The sequence below is a fragment of the Cetorhinus maximus genome, chromosome 17, assembly GCF_964194155.1.
Source record: "Cetorhinus maximus chromosome 17, sCetMax3.hap1.1, whole genome shotgun sequence".
Lineage (NCBI taxonomy): Eukaryota > Metazoa > Chordata > Chondrichthyes > Lamniformes > Cetorhinidae > Cetorhinus > Cetorhinus maximus.
In genome coordinates, this window is record NC_135895.1 from 65,344,558 (window position 1) to 65,367,971 (window position 23,414).

The window sequence follows — 23,414 nt, forward strand, 5'->3', positions numbered from 1 at the left end:
AGCATTGCTTGCTTGATAGCTCTTTCACTGTGACCTATTCTGTCAATTGCACTATGTTTATTTACACAAGCTAAAGAGGTTTCAAGTGCTTGTAGTTTCTGCTTTGACACTTTAAAGGGTCTGGATAATTGACACTTTTATAGGGATATAGCAAAAGCAATTTTTATGAATAAATGGCTTTTTAAAAAGCTTTTTCATACAAGCTATTTTTATTATTGGGCTGATTGGTTCTGTATAGAGTGTATCTTGGGTGAATGGGCATGAAAGTGCCGTAGGTTAGCATGAGGGCCATGGGGGATTGGTGGGGGCATAGGTTATCATGGAAGGTGTGGGGCTAATGTGCAATATGAGGTGACATGAATGGGGTATGGGGAGTTATGAGGGGGCGAGGGGGTGTGAGAGGTGAGAGCTAGAAGGCTGTCATTTGTTTTATTGACTTTATTGTAACTGGGACAAAGTCCCAGAGCATCGAGGAAGGTCTTTTAAACAGCCTGCCCTCGGTACCCAACAGCCCTGTAGCTGCATCTGAACCCTTCCCGGGGGCAGAAGATGAAAATCCAGCCCATATACTCAGAAGCAGAATATTTGCAGCTTGTTGCTCATGCCTCTCATATCATATGTGGGTCAAAGGTTGGCAGCAGAAATGTTGAAGCCTATGATGATGATTAGTCTCACACTAACGGCACAAACATTTTAATCAGCAAACTCATGAGAATCTCCACAACAATCAGTTCAGTTACAGGCATTGTTGATATTACTGCTGTTGATTGATGGGGTTTGATTTTCATTTTTGGTGTCCATCAGATAGGTGGTGGGCAGAGTAATCAGATGGAACTCCCTGCAGATGTTGTTGAGAAGATGTCTGAGCTATTTGATGATTTGGCTTCATTGCATTAAACTTTTGGGCTGCCCATGCTAATTAGGTAGTTCACTATTTTGGCAGAGCAGGATCAAATGGATCATTGATCATCCCGAGGAGGAGAAAAATAAAACAAATAGGGAAGACTGTATCAAGTACCAACATGGGTTAATCCAAATCATAACTATAACTGATGCTTCTGTATAAATCCACATTGTCATGTAACATATGCACTTCATGATGTCATTGATAAGGTAGTAAAGCTTCAAAAAACATTTTTATATTCAATCGGTTAACTTTAACATGGTTGTACTTGGGAGTGGATAGCTCCAACAAGCAAATATTTTTTTTCCCTAATACATTTTCTGTCTTATGTTCCTATATGCGCATAAACCAGGCAAACTATCCAGTATCTGCTTTACATATAATCAAGAAAGCTTCTTTCTGGTAACCCAGAGCACAATGTTGGTCATATTGGACACAAGGAATACAAATGGGGAGTTGAAGATGAGCATGATTTTAAACATAAAGGTTGTCCAAGTTTTTGATTCAGATCTGAGGGAGATTTTTTCACTCCCAATTTCTAAAAATACCTGTAGACCTGCTCTGATTTTACTGAACAGAGAGGACTGCATAGCTGAGATAGGCTAGCTAATGTTTCTGCAGACCCAGCCTGTTCCAATTGATGAAGAGTCCATTTAGAATGAATGGCCTTTACCGAAAGCCATTATAAAGAGTTAAATTGGGTTATTCTGAGAATGATTTAATTTCTTTAATTGTTCTAAATGACCAATTTAGATGATATTATTGCTCTCGGCATAATTGGACTGAATAATGTTAGTATAAACAGCCCATTTACCTATCTTGACCATAATTGTTGTGTTGCATGGGAAAGAAAAGTGAAGCTTTTATACTTTTCAACCTAATGAAAAACGCACACAAAAACAAAAAATGGACCCTTGAATTATGTACAGAGTGGATGAAATGTGATTCATTACATTGGGCTTTCATAGATCAGTATACGTCTTTATCTAGAGGTGACGGCTAGATATAATATGGATATTTCCCTCCAAAAAATCCTGGTCTAATATACATTAACTGATTGAAGTTAGTAAGTTAGTCAGAAGGAATTACTATTTCAAGGTCAGCATCCACACAGGTACAAACTGTTCAGGGATGTCCAGCTGTTTCTCTGCACAGATGATCTCCAAATCAGCTTTAGCTATGATGTTCCTCAGAATCTCAATCTCCCGAATCATACTACTGTCTGTTTGATCCAGGATGCATCCCTGACGACCAACATTATCTTTAATGATGATAACTCCTTCATCCTTCAGGCTGCACTTGCATTTTATTAGGAATTCCATCAGATCCTTATCTGTTAAATGTCCTGCATTGGGAGAAAAGTTATACATAAAACCTGACCTTTTTGGTTTATTTTTAATGTGTTTATTGTTTCCCTCTCTGTTGCTCATCCTGTCTCATATGCCAACCCCAGCCAAGAAAGTAAAAAGCCAAGCTTATCCCTGACAGCTCCAAATGCCATTCTATAATGTACAGTCTTATGGTGCACAAAGATGGCATGAGTGTTCTTTCTTTCCCTCATAATGAGGAATAGTTTGGTCTTTCCTTATCAAATTGACATGGCCAGGCTTGATTACCCTATATATTTTTTTTAAAATCCAAAGTTATCGAATCAACTGTTCTTTGCGCTTTTATTAATTTTGGATCCTGTTATTTGCTCCATTCAATTTTCAATTATTTATTTTTTAAATTTCAGCAAAATATATTGGGAAAGTGTGGCACTTCCACGAAGTGTGCGCAATACACAAGACTATGTATGAAATATAAATGGATGGAAAATCTAGCAATAACTTTTAATTGTTAAAGGTATCAGCATAACAGCAGAGATATAACTGTTGTTACACCCTTCAGTACTCTAATCATGACTCACCTGTTACCCACTGAATCCAAATAACATCATATTTTTTGATGGGTGGAGTGAACTCCTGTAAAGCAACGCAGAAATAATCCTTCACTTTTCTCACATCTGTTCCTATGTAGGAAAGAGCTTCAAATAAAAAGTTATCCATCATGTCCACCACATCAACAGAGGAGAAAACAGGAAGCAGGACATATCTGGTGACTCTGCCAATTCCACAGCCACAATCCAAGGCATATTTGGTATTAGCCTTTCCTGGGCCCTATCAAAATTGAATGTACATTATTAGTTTTTCACAGGTTGATATTAGACAGGCATATAATCAGAATGTTTATGCACAGATACTGCCTTAAAAACATTTCTATTGTTACAGATAAGTCACAGAAAATGATCCAACTCTAAGAAGATAATTGGAAATGTTCTCAACTGTGATGAGGATAGTCTTGAACTTCAACAGGAATAGACATGTTGGTAGATTGGGCAGACACATGGCAGATGAAGTTCAATGCAGAGAAGTGTGAGGTGATTCATTCTGGCAGGAAAAATATGGTGAGACTGCATAAAATCAAGGGAGATCCTTTAAAGGGGGTGCAGGAACAGAGGGACCTCGGTGTATATGTACAAAGGTCATTGAAGATGGCAGGGCATGTTGAGAGGTCAGTTAATAAAGCATATAGCAGCTTAGGCTTTATTAATAGGGACATTGAGTACAAGAGTAAGGAACCTGTTGAACCTGTATAAGATACTTGTTAGGCCTCATCCGAGTACTGCATCCAGTTCTGGGCGCCATTTTTAAAGAAGAATATGAAGGCCTTGGAGAGAGTTCAGAGGAGATTCACAAGAATTATTCCAGGGATAAAGCACTGTAGTTATGAGGATAGGTTGGAGAAGTTGGGACTCTTTTCCTTGGAGAAAATAGGGCTGAGAGGAGACTTGATAGATGTATTCAAGATCCTGAGGGGTATGAACAGGGTAAATAATGAGAAACTATTCCCACTCAAGAGAGCATCAACAACTAGAAGGCACAGATTCAAAATAATTGACAAAAGGAGTAAATGTGATGTGAGGAAATTTTTTTCACCCAGAGGATGGTTGGAGTCTAGAATGAACTTCCTGAAAGGGTGGTGGAGACAGGTTCGATCGATGTATTCAAAAGGAAATTGGATTGCTACCTAAAAAGGAATAATGTGCAAGGTTACAGGGATAAGGCAGGGGAGTGGGACTAGGTGGAATGCTTTCAGAGAGCCAGTGCAAACTCAATGGGCTGAATGGTCTCCTTCTGCACTGTAAAGATTCTATGATTCTGTGACATTTGTTAAATCTCTATATCAGAATCTTCAATAGACTCATAGGCGGGATGTTAGCTCAATCAAAACTGACCCACTTGCATAGAGTTAAAAATCAGACTCCATGCTCTTTTATTAGTTGGCTATATGAATTATTTCTAATTTGGGAAACAAGGTCAAACCAATCTATAATGTACTTAAGCAAGCTCGCATTGTTCTGTGTTCTCCATTTTGACTAATGAAGAGAGCTGACTAAACCTGTTCCGCTTCAAGGAATGAATATAGAATATCGGAGCCACTTTTAGTTTTTTGGTCTTTGACTGCTGATTTAACGCAGCAGTATTCAATATTATTCACTGGACAAAGCGCAGGAACTTTCTGCATGCGGCTTCAGTGGAAAACTGGCCTAAAAGTAAGAAACATAATCGTTTTTGAACTTGAAATTACACAGGTTGAGTCATTAGTATATTAGGGAGCAAACATAAAAGGATATTTTTGAATAATGGAAAACAGTGTTTCTTAAGAGGTGATAATGATGGATGCTGTTTCCATTGTTGCCTTGGGGTAAGAGAATAGGTTGACATTTTGAGCACAACCCATCATTTGAAGGAGAGAAACTTGGCCTCTTCTCTTTGGAACATTGATTTATCTGCTGTGCGTTTGCAACAGTTGGATCTTATTTAGTGTTTTTATTATAATTTTCTTTTGTCTCTACATTGTCGTTCTTTTTTATGAGCATGATACCCTTGTTCCCTAACCTCCGAACCTATAAATCAAACAGTGTATTGTAAACTGCATGCAGCCAAGAAGGCAGGTGAGTGACTATCAATAATTTTTCTTTCTTCTCAGTTGAGTCTTTGACATTTAAAAACCATGCCGACCACACTACAAACCAAACCACTGAGAAAATTACCACAGATAGAGTTTATTTTTGTCCTTTATGGATTATGTATATTCATCTGTAAAGGTATACCTAAGAGCATAAGAAATAGGAGCAGGATAAGGCCATTCAGCCCTCAAGCCTGGTTTGCCATTCAATAAGTTCATGGTTGATCTGATCATGGCCTCAACTCTGCTTTCCTGCCTGCTCCTTCATAACCTTTCACTCCCTTGTAGATCAAAAATCTACAACTTTGAACTCAGCTTTGAATCTATTCAATGACCCAGCCCCCATTGCTCTCTGCGGCAGAGAATTCCAAAGATTGATGACCCTTTAACAGAAGAAATTCCTCCTCACCTCCATTTTAAATGGGAGACCCCTCATTCTGAAACTGTACCCCCAGTTCTAAATTCCCCCAGGAGGGGTAACATTCTCTCAACATTACCCTGTCAAGACTGCTCAGAATCTTATATGTTTCACTCAAGTCACCAGTCATTCTTCTAAACTCCAATCAGTGTAAGCCCAACCTGCTTAAACTTTCCACATAAGACAATCCCTTCATCCCAGGAATCAATCTAGTGAACCTTGTCTGAACTGCCTAAATGTAAGTATATCCATCGTTAAATATGATTAATGAGGGTTATGAAATATTTCCTTAAATATTTGTCACTATTTATCAACCATCTTACATTTTAACCTATTTTCCCAGCTCATTTTAGTCAACACTGTCTTTAAAGATCTGTAATTGCCTTTGTTTAAGTTTAAGGCACTAGTTTCAGACCCAAGTTACTCACCCTCAAACTGGATGTGAAGCTATATCATGTTATGATCAGTTTTGCCTAGAGGACCCTTTACTAGGAGATCATTAATTAATCCTGCCTTATTTTACATCACCAGGTCTAAAATAGCCAGTTACCTGGTTAGTTCCACAATATATTGTTCTAAGAAACAGTCCCAAATACATTCTATGAACACCTCCTAAAGGCAACCTTAGCCAATTTGATTCACCCAATCTATATTATGATTAAAAACACGCATGAATATTGCAATACCTTTCTTACATGCCCCCATTATCTTTTTGATTTATACGCTGTCCTAGAGTGTAGCTACTGTTAGGAGTCCATAAACTATTCCCACCAGTGACTTCTTTCTCCTGCTATTTCTTAACTCTACCCAAATTGACTCTAGGGGTAGAAAGTCCTGGACTTGCACTAAGTTCAGTAGCGGGCGGGAGGCACGGCATTTTACCTGCTGGCCGCAATGGCAGCTTCTCACGCCATATCTTCCCAATCGCGCCATATCAATCATGCATTCCCGGGCAACATGTCGTTTTGATGGTGGGCAGGCTGTCATTTGCCCGCCATGCGATTGCCTCACCACTTCATTAAGCTGGATGCCATATTTAAAATGCAGCCCCGTGCACACCTCTCAGTCCTTCTAGCCCACAAATGCTGCAAAGAAGACATGGCCCCAAAAGGCAAGAAGGCTGCAGCTCCCGCCCCACCCCCCACCTCCGGTTTAATGACGTGTCCCTTGAGCATCTTTTGGATATAGTGGAGGCTCGCCATGATCCCTCTATGCCTGCTCTGACCGCAGGAGGGGCAACAGCATCGCTAATCCAGCATGGGAGGCGGTGGTCTGCAACAACGCCCTGCAAATGAGGACAGCCACCCAGTGCTGCAACAGGATGAATGGTCTCATCCGTTCCGCCAGGGTAAGTCACTCTTCTCATCACTCTCAACTCACACACTCACAAACCCATCACACATCCACAGGGATCTCACATCTCAAGGGACAACGTCGTTAACTCTCACACACACCCTCAAATCTTCCTCAGACTCATATCCTCTGGAGCTCACACCCTCATCCTGTCCATGGCTCCACTCACCACACAAACATCCCATGCAGTTTCATGTATCCTGCTCACGCTATCTTCATCTGTTTTCATACAGGAGAAGCTGGTTAACAACAGCAGGGAGAGGTCCCAGACTGGGGGTGGAGTGGCCCACATTAGGCCCCTCACTCACTTTGAGGAGCATGCTATTACGCTGACTGGTGAGGATGTGGACCCTGCCTGCGGCGACAGTGAGGTCGGCAGTGATCACCCTCGTAAGGACCCTGCACTACATCATCCCTCTCTCAGTGCAAATGTGAGTGCTCTCTCTCATGCTTTTGACTCTGCTGCCATGCACTAATTTTCTCTACTTTGGTTCACAGGGAGCTCTGCCAAGCGACTGACACCCTCAGCCAGCCAGTCCCTCAGCTCCATCCATGTCCTCACCTCCAAGAGGACACCACCTCCATTGAAGAGCTGGAAATAAGCAGCCTGGGAGACCCATCACAGCGCTTACCTACGCCCTGCACCAGCACAGAGACACACCCTTCGGTAAGACCTAGATCTATAGCTGGCTCATTATCCGGTGGTCACCGCACGGGCACCTGTCCGCAGCAGGAGGAGGCAGGCTCAGCCGAGCTCCCCGGCACTTGGAAGACTGCTGAGGAAGAGGCATCTCTCAGGTCCGAGTCAGATGAAGAGCCTCTCATTCAACCTTCGAAATCATCCTGGAGAGTCAGCAGAGGGCGGAGAAACATCACGCAGAGCTGTTGGAAGTCCTCAACAGAGTGGCCTGTGAGTTGGAGGAGTGCATCCGCCTGCTCTCTGATGAAGTGGTGCCCACATGTGCACGTATGAAGGTCTCCATGGGGAGGATGGCGAACATCATGGAAAGCCTGGTCCAACAGAACGTGGAGATGCACGCAGACTTACACTCCCATCGTGGTAGCCATGGCTGAGTTCCTGCAGTGGTGACACGAGAGGGGCACCTCGATGGCCCCCCGGGTGCTCCTTCCCCTCAAGGAGTCAGGTCAGGGCCCTCGGGCACCTGAAGAGAGGAGGAACGGCAGCCGGACACCCCAGGGTCATCCATTCAGGATTCTCAGAGGCTATGCACTCCCTCTGAGTCCACTTTGCCTGTGACCCTCTCAACCTCGTCCTCTGTCACTGCAGAGGGAACAGCTGGCACACAGGAGGACAGCCAAAGCAAGCCAGGGCCCCCAAGGTCTTGGCCCTCCAGAGGATATGTGCCGAAGGCATCAGAGGCAAGGGCCAACCATTGCACAGGCTGTCTCCACCCCTGCTGCGGATGTGAGGGCAGCGCCTCGAAGTCTAAGGCGTTCAAAAGTTAAGAAATTCTGATCACAGTTGGTTGCGTGGGTGAACACATTTTGTCACTTTACAATCTGGAAATATATTCACTTTCACTGAATAATGTGTAATGGTGTCTTTCAGCTTCATTGACAGGCTTTGTGAGTCCTCCCACTGCATCCCCCTCACTAGCAGCTCAGCTGCATGCAGCCGGCCCACGAGTGATTCTGGAGAGAGAAGTGTGTGTAACATGGAAACATAGAAACTAGGAACAGGAGTAGGCCATTTGGCCCTTCAAGCCTGTTCTGGCGTTCAATATGATCATGGCTGATCCTCTACTTCGACGCCATATTCCTGATTTCTCTTCATACCTGTATGGCAGAACCTTTCGGAGCCTCGTGCAAGCACTCTCCCACGCACGCGGATACTTCCTGTATCACACAATGTCCTGAGCATTTTCAATGTTGCCTGCTGGGATTTGCTTTCAGTTGAGCAACTGAGCTGACCTGCATCAGCACCCACCCACTCCCATGAAGCACCTGATCTCGTCCGCTATGACTCTTGTTTCACTTTGATTTAGCCAGCTTGGTAGTGCTACAGCTTTTCTATCGCTTCTCCATCCTTTCTCCCCAGTCACCCATTTATTTTCCCTCATCACTGTCGACCCACCACCTCACCCCGGCATCACTTTTCACCTTCCCTATATGACCTACCCGCCATAACCCTTTTCTTTCGGGCTGTCCATGTGAACATGCACGTTCCCCTCCTTCCCGAAAATCCCAGCCCCATCCACATTATCCTCTTCGATACCCTTCTTCCCACCCCAAGGGTCTGTGTCTGCCTCCGAGTCCCCATCAACCACCCTTGCCATCTCTTCTACTGATACCGTTGAACCCTCACCCTCCCACTCTGCAGTGTCACTCTGCCCTCGGTCATTCTCACCATTCTCTCATAGCACGCCCACCCTCAGTTCGCTCCCCAGGAGGCAGTCATGGACTCATCAGAGCCATCCCTTGCATGTTCACCTGGACATTCCCCCCTCTGGACTCCTTCCCCCCTTGGAACACCTTCCCCCTTCCAGAATCCTTCCCTTATACCTTCCAACACCCTTACACCTACCTTCCCAGTTGCCATCTTCTCCCTCTTTACCCCCTCCTCCCCTGTAGTCCCTCCCCACTCCCAACCTCCCTCCTGACACCTTCATTCACCCCTCCAAACCTCACCCCCACAACACCTTTATTCCTCCCCCCAACCTCACCCCCCGATACCTTTTCCTTTCACAGTCGATCCTAGACCTTCCTCTCCCACCCCCCGATACATCTTCCTCTCCCAAACACAGCTGGACCTTCATCTCCACCTCTTCGGCCTTCATCTGTTGTGAGCAGATCCTCAATGGTGACTTTCCAACTTCCTTGAGCTGCTTCGTAGCGGAGCCATGTCCATGAGAATCCACCCAGCATATGATGGACATTCCTCCTGTGTGTTGTTGCTGTCAGGCTCCAGCATCATCTGCTCCTCGGATGACCGTGACGCAAGCAAGGCCCTGGCAGTAAGTCCCGACTTCTGCACATCACACTTGTCAAGATGTGTTCAGCACCAGTGTGTTTTCCCGCCGATATGGGCGGACGATCCAGTGTGGGGGGATGATTCCATTGGGCTGGCCTTATAATGATATGCAGATATATTACAATGAGGTTACTGATGTCTGATGGCGGGAAATGCAACCCACCACTGATGGGCAGAGCGGATGATTACAAACTAATTTCATGATGTTGTGAAACCTATTTTTGGCCTTCTCACCATATTATCCGCTCAAACTGCCAAACACACCCGACGCCAGCAGGAATGGAAAATTCCGCCTATACATCTTGATCTTCTGAGCCATTTCTGACTATATTACTGATCTCATCCTTTATAACAGAGTTATCACACCCCTTTTCCTTTCTTCCTATAATTGTGAAATGCCAAAAAGCCTTGAATCTTCAGTTCCAAGCTTTGGTCAACCTGCAAACATGTCTCTACAATGGCTATCATATCACACTCATTTATTTCTATTTGTGCCATTAATTCATCTATTTTGTTCTGAGTTCTGTGCACATTCAGACAAAGAACTTCTGCTTCTGTTTTTTTACCGTTTTTTCCCTACTCTGACCTTGCTTGCTGGTGCACTCCTTTGTCCCTTCCTATCGCACTCTGATTATCATTACCCATATTGTTACCCTGCACTCTTGCCTTATCCTTACTCTTCAACTTTCTAAATTTCCCCTCACCTGAATATACACCCCACACAATGGGCAGAATTTTACGTCCCGCAGGCGGGTGCATGCCTGATCCGATCGGGTATAAAGAAGCGCACGATGACGTCGGGCGAGCGTCCTGATGTCATCACACACTCTTGCGATATTTCAGTTGGCGGGTGCACGCGAGAGTTGGCAGCGCGCCCGCCAACAATTAAAAGGCCTATTAAGGCCATTAAAGTACTCATTAACAGCAATTTTTCGCTGCCCGCCAACTGGGCGAATCAGCAAGGTAGCCTTTGCATTTTTCAAGAAACCTCATCCAAGGGTGGGATGAAGTTTCTGTAATTGAACAAAAAATAGTTAAAAATGTTTGGGCAGAATTTTTATAATGCATATGTTTAGGTGAGTGAGTCCATTGTGTGGACATTTTTTTCTGCATTTATAAATCTTGATTTGATATTCTTCAACTCCCTGAGGCTGCTTTCAGTCTTCAGGGATCTTTCATTGCACGCTCCCTCGCACCCGCACTGACTTCAGCGCTCGCCCTCATCCCCCATTTCAGCACGCATTTCATGCAGGCCGGCTTTTAATTGGCCAGCCAGTGTGAAATCGCGGTCAGCGGGTCGATCATGGGTGGCGGGCCATTCCCAACCACTCCTGGGCCCGCCAACTGCCCGACGACCAAAAAATCCTGCCCAATATTTTGTTCAAAGCTCTCTCCAGCTCTAGTTATTTGATTCATCTAATTGTTCAAACTCACTTACCTAAGTTCAGAGAGCTTAGGTCTAGCTTGATAAAGCTAAGGCTTAAGTCCCTCAGGTGTGCACAGGCTTAGTGCTGGAGCTTATAACTGTGCATACTATCAGTAGAGGCCACTCATAAGCTTCCCAGTGTTCAAGCATCTTATCTATTGTGACATTTGTCTTCATGGTTATCTGGAGCTAAATGAGAAACATCTTAGCATCTACTGGCATATCTACATTCCCAGGGTCCATTAGAGAGGCAGACTAACTGTCCAATCATCAACAGTGCACTTGTGTACTGTGGCCCATAAAGGCTCAAATATTAGAATACTGAGTGCACCACAGATCATTGGTTTGGTCCCAGACTTGCAGTTCCAGATATCCTACCTTGGGCTCATCTCATCTCCTCCCATTGTCAAGAATGCTAGTTGCTATGCGGTTTACTAATCAACTAATAAGGCATCAATAGATAGCTACTAGAAATTGTCATGACTGGCAAGTTGTGTGTGTTCATGCCATGGTCAGGAGGATGGTGGCAACATCTCACACCATCAACATCCTGGGTGTTGCCATTGACCAGCAAAGTAACTGGACCAGCCACATAAGTACTGTGGCTACAGTAACCGGTCAGAGGGTGGGTATTGGTGAATAACTCACCTCCTCATCCCACCATCCTCCCACAAAATCTTTCCACCCTCTCCAAAGCAGCAGTGAGGAGTGAAATTAAATACTCTCCACTTGCCCGAATGAATGCAACTCCAATAATACTCAAGAAACTCAAATCAACTGGAACAAAGCAAATCTACTTGCTTGGCACCCCATTCACCACCCTAAGCATTCACTCCCTCCACTACTGGCACAGAGTGGCAGCAGTATGTGCCATCTACAGGATGCACAGCAATTTGCCAAGGCTCCTTTGACAGCAGCTTCCAAACATGTGACCTCTATCACCTAGAAGGACAAGGGCAGCTGACAGATGAGAAGATCACCACCTGCAAGTTTCCCTCCAAGTCACACACCGTCCTGACTTAGAAATACATTGATGTTCCTTCATTGTTTCTGGTTCAAGGTCCTGGAGCTCTCTATCTGATACCACCATGGGAATGGAGCACCCTCACCGCATGGACTACAAAAGTTCATAAAGGAGGTTTACCGCCACATACGCAAGGGCAATTAAGAATGGGCAATAAATGCTGGCATTACCAGTGATGCCCACATTCCATGAATACATAAAAAGAGACTGAGCCCTGATGGTGATTGCAAGTTTTTCAGCTTTGGGGCATTACAGCTAAGTTTGGTGCATTCTTCACATACAGATATCCACACTTACAGATTGGGTTTGATTGCTAGCAATGAGGAATGGAAACACTGGCTGATTTAGGCTCTCCTAAAGCTAACTCAGTCCAGACTGATATTGAACTTGGGATCTTCTTGGCATGATTTCAAACCTTTCGAAAAGTTCTCAAAACTTTGTGCTCTATTCTCCAACTCTGGCATATTTCACTTACTTGAACTTTAAGTTGCCTCAGTATTACTACCATATTTATTTATATGCTTTAATTTAACAATACTCTCTTTTGGCACACATTGTTCACAGTATCAGTTAACTATCTGTAGCTACAGCTTTGGACTTACTCCTACAAACTTCCTTAGAAACACACTGGAGGCCTCCACATCTATGCTGTTGAGTTCCAAAAAGTCTCCCATCATACCCTCCTCTGTTGCTGGCACCTCTTCATTGAAACGTTTAGCTCTGGCGTAGAACTGCATTTCACCATTAATAACTTCACTTGTCTTGGTGAACAGTTTCACTGAAAGAAAATACAAAAATATAATTATGGTTATATGAAAAGAAACTAAACTGTTTACCAAGTGTGTCATTTAATATGCTCACTCTCTTCACTGTTTCACTTGTCCATTTTTCAGCCTCAATCAGAGCATCATTACAGGATGCTGTCAGATCTGCTGAGTTTTTCCAGCAATTTTTGTTTTTGTTTCAGATTTCCAGCATCCGCAGTATTTTTAATATGTCACAATAGTTGTCCAAATAATTTTCGATTAAATTTTACAATGAAATGTTGCAAGATAAAAACTGAATGCGGGCTACTATTGCCACTATACTGAAGTTGCCATGCCTAATAATATATACATATCATGCATTTAAAAGAAGTGTAAGATTATGCTAAGCTACTCAACACACTATCAGTTAAACCAAGCTTTTTGGCTTGCAGCAAATATAATAGCTGGGAAGTTGGCTATTAGTTAAATGAGTTGGATCTTTGGACAAGAAGATATACGATGTAGTTTCAAAAAATTGAAAGCATTACTGTCCTCTTAGTTTGAATCAAGATTGAATGCTTGGCGTTTAATAGCTAAGGACCAAAGACATTCGAAGTTTAGCATTTGGCAAGTTGTTTGGCAGTGATTTATCACCCTGCACCTCCATCTCCACATGTCTGTTTTTGTAAGGACGGTGTTTTCCTGAGCTCGTTTTTAGAGCTTTTGTTTTTTTCTCCATGTGCGAGCAGGCAGAATCTGCCATCAAAGTAGAATCAGACCATCAATCCATACTGCAACACCATGTGAAGTCATCCAGCTGGAGTTAGCCAAGGATGTTGCCGTTCCTACACACAGATTTCTCTTTACAAAGTGAACTAAACAAACTCAGCTTTTCGTACGTATGTTATGTTGTGATGTCCCACTTCTCAGTCATTTCAGTTGCGACTGAAAGGTTCTAAGTTGTCCCAAAGGGAGAGAGGCCATGTGATTTTGGTATTGATTCTAAAGTATCTAAAGCTGGTTGAATGCAGGCACAATATAGCAGTGCTCCTATAAACTGTGTTAGGATATGGATTGCACCCATAATTCTGCACAAGGCAATCAAGTTACTATTCCTGATTGTGTTGGCAGGATAGAGGTGCTAAATGGAGACCAGATGTTCTTGTGCATCTTGTAAAAACTACCTCCAAGCAGGATTTGCAGAGGCCTTGGGAACTGCCCCTGTCTACCATCTCATTCAATAAATGGTTCATTGCCTGACCCAGAAAGACAAAAACACAGGGAATGAAAGTGTATAAAATGAAGGGCAGGAATGACAAAAAGAACAGGCACAATTGTTAACATTGTCACACCTTGAGCATATTCAAATGAATTGTAATTTTTAAATCCAGTGTAACCTCTCCAATGCTGCTATTATTTGAAGGATTTCCGAAAGGGATTTTGAAATAAAAGTATATACATGGGCAGTGCTTTTTTCAAAGGCTTCAAAAACATTACTATTACAATAATGTCTGGGGAGCCAAATTCTGTCACTTGGAATGTATAAATTTGACAGTCTGTTTCCTATACATAGCCTATTAAAACTCTTTCACTAATGTTGTCATTTTACTGTAGAAATTCTATGAAGGAAGCTCAAAACCCCTGGTCACGTTTAATGGGCAACTGTGTCCTTTGGATATTTCTACAGACTTTGGGACAGCCTACCTTGCTTCCCCCAGGTTTTCAAACTTGGATCTGCAGGAAATAAGAGGTCTGCAAAAGGGATTATAAGGATCACAAGATTTATGTCCTTCTGTCATTAGCTTTATATAAAGTTACATACAGCCTACAACAGGGAAACAGACCATTAAACCCACTTGTCAATGCTGGTGTTTATGCTCCATACTAGTTTCCTTCCGCGCCTCTTCATCTAACTCCATCAGTATATCCTTCTATCCCTTTCTCTCTCATGTGCTTACTTAGCTACCCCTTGAATGCTATTCACCTCAGCTACTCATTGTGGTAAGGGTTCCATATTCTTGCCATTCTTTGGGTAAAGAAGTTTCTCCTGATTTCCTATTGGACCTATTGGTGACTATCTTATATTTATGGCCTCTAGTTTTGATCTCCTCTACAAATGGATAAATTGGGCGGAATAATAGGTGGGGGTTGGGGGGGGTGGTGGGTGGACAGCATGACCGCCCGGAAACCACGTCAGCATGGAGCCGACATGCTCTGCGCCGCTTCGCAGCCATAAAGCATTGCAGGGCAGACTAACCAGGGCCGAGTAGGACTTCTGCCCTTGTTGGGGCAAAAGTCCTGACCTCTGGAGTTGCTGGTCAATCCGATTGGCCGGCAGGTCCATCAGTCCCAGCAGCACCGGGAAGGTGCCAGTGGCAGCTGCTGGGAGTGCAGAAGGAAAAGAAGGTGGATCCCTGGAGCAGGTAAGTCTGGGGTTTTGGGCCGGGAGGGTTTGGGTAGGTTAGGTAGAGGCACGGTGGGGGTGAGGGGGTGGGTTTAAGGGAGAGAGCGGGTCGGAAGGAAGGGGGGTTGCCCTGCGATCGGCAAAGGGCAATCCCCAAAAAGTGATGCCCCCTTTCCATCCTGCCGTTAATTTCAAAAATCGGCTTCCCGGTGCTGCCCTGCTGCCCATGCCAAATATTTTATGGTGTGGGCAGTGTATTATCAGGGTTAATTGGCTTGAAAACAAGCCTAATTGATCCTTAATTATTCATTTAAATATGGGGGGCAGGCTGCCAATCTCAGCCCCTGCCTGCCGCGTATCACGGGGGAAAGCTTGGGGGTGGGCAGGAAAGTGGTGGGATGGGCATCCGCCCCATTTTACGTGCCCACAGGAAACACGCCCATCGGGGGCACATAAAATTCAGGTCATTGTCTATATGCCCAACTTCATTGGTGGGAATTTCCCTTTGTCGGGTGGGCCTGGGAATGGCCCCGAAATGGACAACCGCCCGCGACCGGGCTCTGACCACAAATTCACTCTGACTGGCCAATTAACGGGCAGCCAGCATGAAACACGTGCTGAGAGCCTCAGCGCTGCCTGGGTGGGGGTGGGAGGAACATGAATACTGAAGTCTGCGCACACAGAGCTGCCTCAGGGAACTGAAGGATTTTAAAATGAAAGGTAAGGATTTTAAAAATAAAGTAAACATGTCCCCACATGTGACTCAGCCACATGAAGAGGGACATGTTAAGAATGATATTAAAAAATTTTTATTGTTTTTTTATTTACTATTGGAAACCTCATCCCACCTGTGGATGAGATTTTGTAAAAAATGCAAAGGCCACCTGGCCTATTTGCCCACCCGCCAACCGTAAGGGCAGTGAAAAATAGCTTTCAATTACTTGCTTAAGGGCCTTAATAGACCTCTTAATTGTCAGCGAGCGCACTGCCAACTCTCACGCATGCCAGCCTACCAACATATAGTGCAAGTGTGCAATGACGACGGGATGCTCGTCCAATGTCATCGCACACTATTTTACACCCGATGGGGTCGGGCGTGCACCCCCCCACAGGATGAAACATTCTGCCCTCTAATTTTAAACACCTCCATTGGGTCACCCTCAGCAATTTTTTCCAGAGAAAAGAGCCCTAGCCTGTTAAGCCTTTCATGTTAGGTATTTCCTCTCAGTTCTGATATTACCCTTGTGAATCATTTTTTGCACATTCTCTAGTGTATCTATATTCTTTTGATAATATGGAGACCAGAACTGTGCACAGCACTCCAAACGTGGTCTAATAAAAGCTCAACCCATGTTTGACATAATTTGCCTGCTTTTCAATTCCATCCCTCTAGAAATGAGCCCTAGAGTCCTAGTTTTTTTTATTAATGTCTACCTCAGTATTAATGATACCCACCAATTTGGTGTTGTCAGCCTAGTTTGAAATTGTACTTCTGATTATTGAGTCCAAATTGCTAATGTGAATTGTGTGGTAACCAGCCCTTTATAAAGCTGAAACATGACTTCTACCCCTTAGTATTCTGGTCCTATAAATATAAGGGCTAGCATTCCCATTAGCCTTGATCTGTACCTGTTTGTGACATTTAAAAGATCTATGTACCTGGGCCTCTAAATCTCTTTTGACCTCCACAGTTTCCAGCTTTTCACCATTTAGAAAGTACTTGAACATTTACCTACACTGAAATACATTTGCCACAGTTTTGCCCATTCACTTAATCTATTAATATCTCTTTGTAATTTTATGCTCCCATCGACACTGCATACAGTACCTTTGTGTCATTGGCAAATTTGGATATGTGACTTTCTATCCCATTATCTAAGTTGTAAACAATTACAGTAAATAATTGAAGCCCCAACACAGATCTTTGTGGAACATAACTAACCACATGTTGCCAATTAAAGCCTATTCTCTGTCTTCTGCCGCTCAGTAAATTTTGTAATCAGGTCAATAATTTGCCTTCAATTCCATGAGCATGAACTTTAGCTAAAAGCCTCTAGTGGGGGGCTTTATCAAGTGCCTTCTGGATATCCATATAAATAGCCATTCCCTCGTCCACTATTTTAGTCACCTCTTCAAAAAATTCAATCAGGCTCATAAGACATAGCATACCCTTTACAAACCCATGCTGGATCTCTCTGATCAGCTGAAAATTTTCAAAGTGTTCAGTCACCCTATCCTTAATTGTAGACTCTAATAATTTCCTGACAACAGATGTTAAGCTAATTGATCTACAATTCCCTGGTTTTCCTCTCTCGCTTTTCATAAAAAATGGAGTGGCATGCACAATTTTCCAGTCTAAAGGTTACAACGATTTGATGTGTGAAAACCTTTGCAGATGTGAATGTAACAAGGTTTTGAATTGTAAGTTGGAACTGGAATGTGTACACTACTGGAGTATGAGCAAATGCAATAAAAACATGATTAGATTATGTGAAGGCTCAGCATCGGTCTGTAGTAAAGTGGAAGATATTGGTAGACTTTGTGGCATATATTCCTGGATCATCTACCTGGTAAATATTATTACTTGGTAGATTTACCTTAGCAGCATTCTTAAGGTTTTCCACATCTGTTCCCAGATTGTACAGGTAATATACTCAGCACTGTTCCTGGCTACCACCTTCTGTCGGGCATCTCGTGCTGTTGTCCTCTGGACATGGACAAAATAATAGAAGTCTTCAAAGTTTTGAAAGGGTTTGAGAAGATAAATAAAAATTATTTTGACTAATCAATGAATTAGCAACTGGGGGCTGTAAATGAGGGATTGGCACTCGAATCATAAAGTGGGGTGTTGGGGAAAATAAATTCATCCAAAGAGCTACTCAATTCTAATAGGTATGGCCAGAAGTAGCTATCGAAGCTGGCTCAATCACAACATTGCGAGATTTAGATAAACTCTTGAAGAGGATAAGATATTAAAAGGTACAAGGAAAGATGAAGGAAATGGGAATAGTGTAAATAGTTGCATTGGGGAACTAGCACTTGCACAGTGTGATCAGCTGAATGGTCTCCTTTTGAGCTGAAATTGCTAATATAAATTTCCTGGTGACAAAGTTGTATTAGCTGTTGGAAGCAACAAAATAGGCTATGTAGGAAGTAAAACATTCAGGGATTGATAGCTTACATGCAGAATTTAAATTAGTGTATTGCTTCACATCACTTTGATGACTCATGAAATGACATTATAAATCATATATCACATTCCCAGTCCTGGGTGATTGCTGCTTTTAAAACCAGCTTCTTTTCTCATCAGATAAAAGCAAAAAAACTGCAGATGCTGGAAATCCAAAACAAAAACAAAAATACCTGGAAAAACTCAGCAAGTCTGGCAGCATCTGCGGAGAGGAACACAGTTAACGTTTCGAGTCCGAATGACACTTCAACAGAACTAAGTAAAAATGGAAGAGAGGTGAAATATAAGCTGGTTTAAGGGGGTGGGGGGGTGGGACAAGTAGAGCCAGTGATAGGTGGAGATAACCAAAAGATGTCACAGACAGAAGGACAAAGAGGTGTTGAAGGTGGTGATATTATCTAAGGAATGTGCTAATTAAGGGTAGAAAGCAGAACAAGCAAGGTACAGATAGCCCTAGTGGGGGTGGGGTGGGGTGAAGGAATCGAAAAAGGCTAAAAGGTAGAGATAAAACAATGGATGGAAATACATTTAAAAATAATGGAAATAGGTGGGAAAAGAAAAATCTATATAAATTATTGGAAAAAAAGGGGGGGATTGGAAAGGGGGTGGGGATGGAGGAGAGAGTTCATGATCTAAAATTGTTGAACTCAGTATTCAGTCCAGAAGGCTATAAAGTGCCTAGTCGGAAGATGAGGTGCTGCTCCTCCAGTTTGCGTTGAGCTTCACTGGAACAATGCAGCAGGCCAAGGACGGACATGTGGGCATGAGAGCAGGTTGGAGTGTTGAAATGGCAAGCGACAGGGAGGTCTGGGTAATGCTTGCAGACAGACCGAAGGTGTTCTGCAAAGCGGCCACCCAGTCTGCGTTTGGTCTCTCCAATATAGAGGAAACCGCATTGGGAGCAACGAATGCAGTAGACTAAATTGAGGGAAGTGCAAGTGAAATGCTGCTTCACTTGAATTGCTTCATCAGCCCAGTGATTGACAGATGCAGACATCCAAGGTCATCCAAGTGTATGCAGCCATGCAGCTGGAGTTTAACAGTAAAAAATACACAATACACAACAGAACTCTGGTAATCTCCCTGTTCTAAGGACATTGACGCAGGATTATCTGGAACTGAGTGCTCATCCTAGATAAAGTCTGTTAATCAATATTTCAAAAAGGCAAAGCTTTGTAAATTTTTTTGAGACTGTTAAGTAATGATTCCACAAAATCTGCTATTACAACTCTAACAAAAAGCTTGTTGTGTGATGGATAATCCTTTCACCTCTACCCTCTGATCTCTCTCTGTCATACCCTTTCTTGCCTTTCTCCATTTTATTTGTCATAGGCAGAATTTATGTGTTTCCTTTTACTGCCTGTGATCAGTATGTTTGTACATAAGAGGTGTGTGTTTTCTTACCCTTGGAGTGTGTCCCAATTAAATAATTCAGCAGCAATCTTTTGTGAGTTTAATAATAAAGAAGAGTATTTATTATCAAATACTGGCCCTTAAATGATGCAACATTTCACTCACTCACCCCAGACACACTCACACACACACACAGATTAGTAGATATAAAGGTAATATACTGCTACAGCTTATAAGTATCTCAGTCTCATTCATAGGCCTTTATAGCTGAAGTGAAGGTCTTATAAGGTGAATGATTATCAATAAGCTGTGAGGTCTCTTTTAGTTGAATTTCCAGGAGGTTTGTTTTCAGGTGAACTTGAAGTTGGAACAAGTAGAGGGTGTCCTCCCACTTTCAAGATATTGCTCTCTATTACATTGGTTTCTTGTATGACTTGAAGCTATTTCAATGGATTTTGGTGGAATTTTCTTTCTGTCTGCAACCAGCTTCTTGCTGATTTAAGCAGACAACCAAAATGGTTTCCTCATCATGTGACTTCCGCAAATTCAAAATCCTTTTTCCAAACAAAGGCTGGTATGTTGATTACACATCCTTTGTTGTCATTTGATACCTTGAAAGTTTGAGACAGCCAGTGTCTTTTTGTTTGAATGACCCATTCAATTGATGATACGCCTTTAAATTAGTTTCAGGAAAGAGCATTAACACAACAGCAGTCAGGAAGGTTCCTTTTGTTCCCTCAAAACAGGGGAATGATTTCAATTTGATAAAGAAGTCAGATGTCACTCAGGCAACCATTGTTTGCAGCATTTTGTTCAGTTTTAAAAATATAAAGTATTGACAGGATATACTGGAACATGACATATTCCTACAATTTAGTCATTGCTTCTCTTGTTCAAATATGCCAGCCTACAAGTCTTTATCACCTTCCTTTCTTCTGCATAGACACAGTGTTGAAGTCAAGATTTATCCCTCCATCTCTTACTCTAACTCTTCCTTTCCCAGAACTTTGCAAATCCTCATCTTCCTCAGTTTTCCCTTCTTCCTAAAACCTACAGACTTTAAAATCCAAGTTATATCTAATTGTTTTTCCCACTATCTTCAAACTTGGTGATCCATATAGTTGCACCTTGGTTCCTTCATCACAGTTTGTTAAAAAGTTATCTTTGTTGTCAAACATTGGCAAGTAATGGAAAAAGTTGTAATTCAGCAGAGATTGCTATGAATGTTTTCAGAGACTGCCAGTCCTTAGCTCCCCCTCTACATTTCCAATTACATATGTTGCATATGAACTGCTAGTTCAGACAACAGCTGAAACAAATGCACTTAGTGTGCTGTGAGGATACCAGCAAGCAAAGGACATAATGTACATCAACATTTTAAGCACCAAGCATCCAATTTGCTCAGTGTTTTAAAGTTAATGTTCAACAGTAGATCCTGCTTTACCTACAGCACTAACTGATATTCTGATGCATGGTGCACTCAATTGCATCTTGCAACCATGTGATTTCAAAAATTACAGTCTGAATTTGTTTCTGTGTCATGTGTAATGTGATTTGGATAAAAGGTTTCAATAATCCCCACTATTATAACAACAATCTAGTAAATGCCATGTGTCATAAAAGTTGTAAACAGCATTGGTGTTCACAAAAGGCTGTAATAATGACAGGAATTTTTCGGGCCCGCCATGGCGGGATCTGCTGCAGGAGATTCAGCAGCCCAGCCAAAAGTCCATTTACTTTCAGCGGGACTGGATGATCCTGGCAGTGGCAGGGCTGGAAAATCCCACCTAATGGCTGCACAATTCATAATGGGAATTAACTATAATATAGAGAATACATAGAAGTAATATTAATCCCGTATAATCCACAATGAAGGGAAACAGCCTATCAGTACAGTGCAGTTCACATTTGCTTCATAGGACGACAGGACATTCATATGGTTCGATAGTTTGCGTCACTTGCTGCAGGTGTCTGCCGTTGGTAGAAATGCAATCCTGCTCCTTAATTTGGTCAAACTGCTAAAAGCACTTTTCATAAATAACAAAGGGCAGTAAGTAACCACTGAGGGGTTCAGATGATGTTGCCATGAGTTCTTTCCTGTGCTTGTGTCAGCCATGGCTCAGTTGGTAGCACTCTCGCTGCTTAGTCACAAGGTTCTAGGTTCAAGCCCTGCTCCAGCGCTTAAGCACAAAAATCAAGGTGTGCAGTACTGAAAGAGTGCTGCATTGTTGGAGGTGCTGTCTTTCAGATGAGATGTTAAACCAAAGCCCCATTTGCTTGTTTGGGTGATGTAAAAGACCCCATGGCATAATTCTGAAGAAGAGCAGGGGATTTATCCCTGGTGTTGTTGCCAATATTTATTTCTGAATCAATGTCACAAAGAAACAAATTACCTGGTCATTATCACATGGCTGTTTGATGTGTGCAAATTAGACGCCTCATTTCTTACATTACAACAATGACTGCGCTTAAGAAGTGCATCTTTGGCGGTAAAGTGCTTTGTGGTACCCAACAGTCGTGAAAGGTGTTATATAAATGTAAATCCCTCTTTCTTTATCTACCTTTAGCAGACTATTTTTCATTTGTCTGCTCGGATGTGACTGAATAATCAGCAGCGGCAAATACCAATTGCATCTGATGTGCAGTCACCTTGCCAAAAAATGCTTGTTGGTGTCAATTTCCTCCTTCCTCCCCTTGCATTTTTATGGAGATGTGGCCGGTTAAGGGATTTTTGATCAATGCCAACCTTTATATCAGGGGAAAAGGTAAACGGTTCTAACATTGCGGGTTACAGTATTTGCTTCACATATACTCCTAACGAGATGTTGCCATACCTAATCACATTATGACCATCATATACTGTAAAGCCTTTTTCAGTTTTGCCGCGTTAGTGATCATTTCTCTTAAAATGGAAATATCCTCAGTAATTTAAAAGTCTAAGTCTTATTCTGAATAATACATTCGATATTATTCGGCGGGTGGCTTTGATTCCGGATGTAGACCAATATTTATCCCTCAATCAAAATCACGAAACACTTTAGCTGGTCATTATCACATTGCTGTTTATGGGAGCTTGCTGTGCGCAAAATTGACTGCCGAGTTTCCTGCATTACAACTTCGTTGGCTGTTAAACGTTTTGAGACGGCCAGTGGTCGTCAAAAGGCGTCATACAGATGCAAGTTATTTTTTGTTCTGCTTAATTTGCAAAATGCTCCTCTACGATCGGGCGGTATTTCAACCGAATATGTAATAATAAAACTTGGCGAATACATTCCAGGGATCCGAAATATATTTAGCGCCTGTTTAATCAATTTTGCGTGTTATATTAGAATTCAGTGGTAGCTTATCTTTACTGGGATATGTTCACTCACGCAGCCTCTCCTAGTTATATATAGATAACTGGATAGCAGCGGTCACTCCAACTCACCCAAAGGCAGTTGCTCCAAGAGAAAGAGGTAACTCGAAAAGAAGTCACTCCTGATAGTTTTATGAAGGAAGAAAGTCATGCTGTTGCGGCACATATGGTCGTCGGTCCTCTCCCACCGCGATTTAAAAGCATAGTGGGCTTTTTTCCATTCTACCTTTTCTTCCAT

General features: G+C 42.6%; 1 protein-coding gene across 1 annotated transcript; it reads right to left on the bottom strand.

Annotated features, from left to right (window-relative positions):
* Positions 1–1,992: 1,992 nt before the first annotated feature.
* Positions 1,993–23,414, bottom strand: ntmt2 (N-terminal Xaa-Pro-Lys N-methyltransferase). Its single transcript, XM_078561361.1, has 4 exons — positions 23,249–23,414; positions 12,731–12,906; positions 2,814–3,063; positions 1,993–2,249 (listed from the first exon to the last, which is right to left on the bottom strand). The coding sequence occupies exons 1-4, from the start codon at positions 23,412–23,414 to the stop codon at positions 1,993–1,995; spliced, it is 849 nt and encodes a 282-aa protein (XP_078417487.1).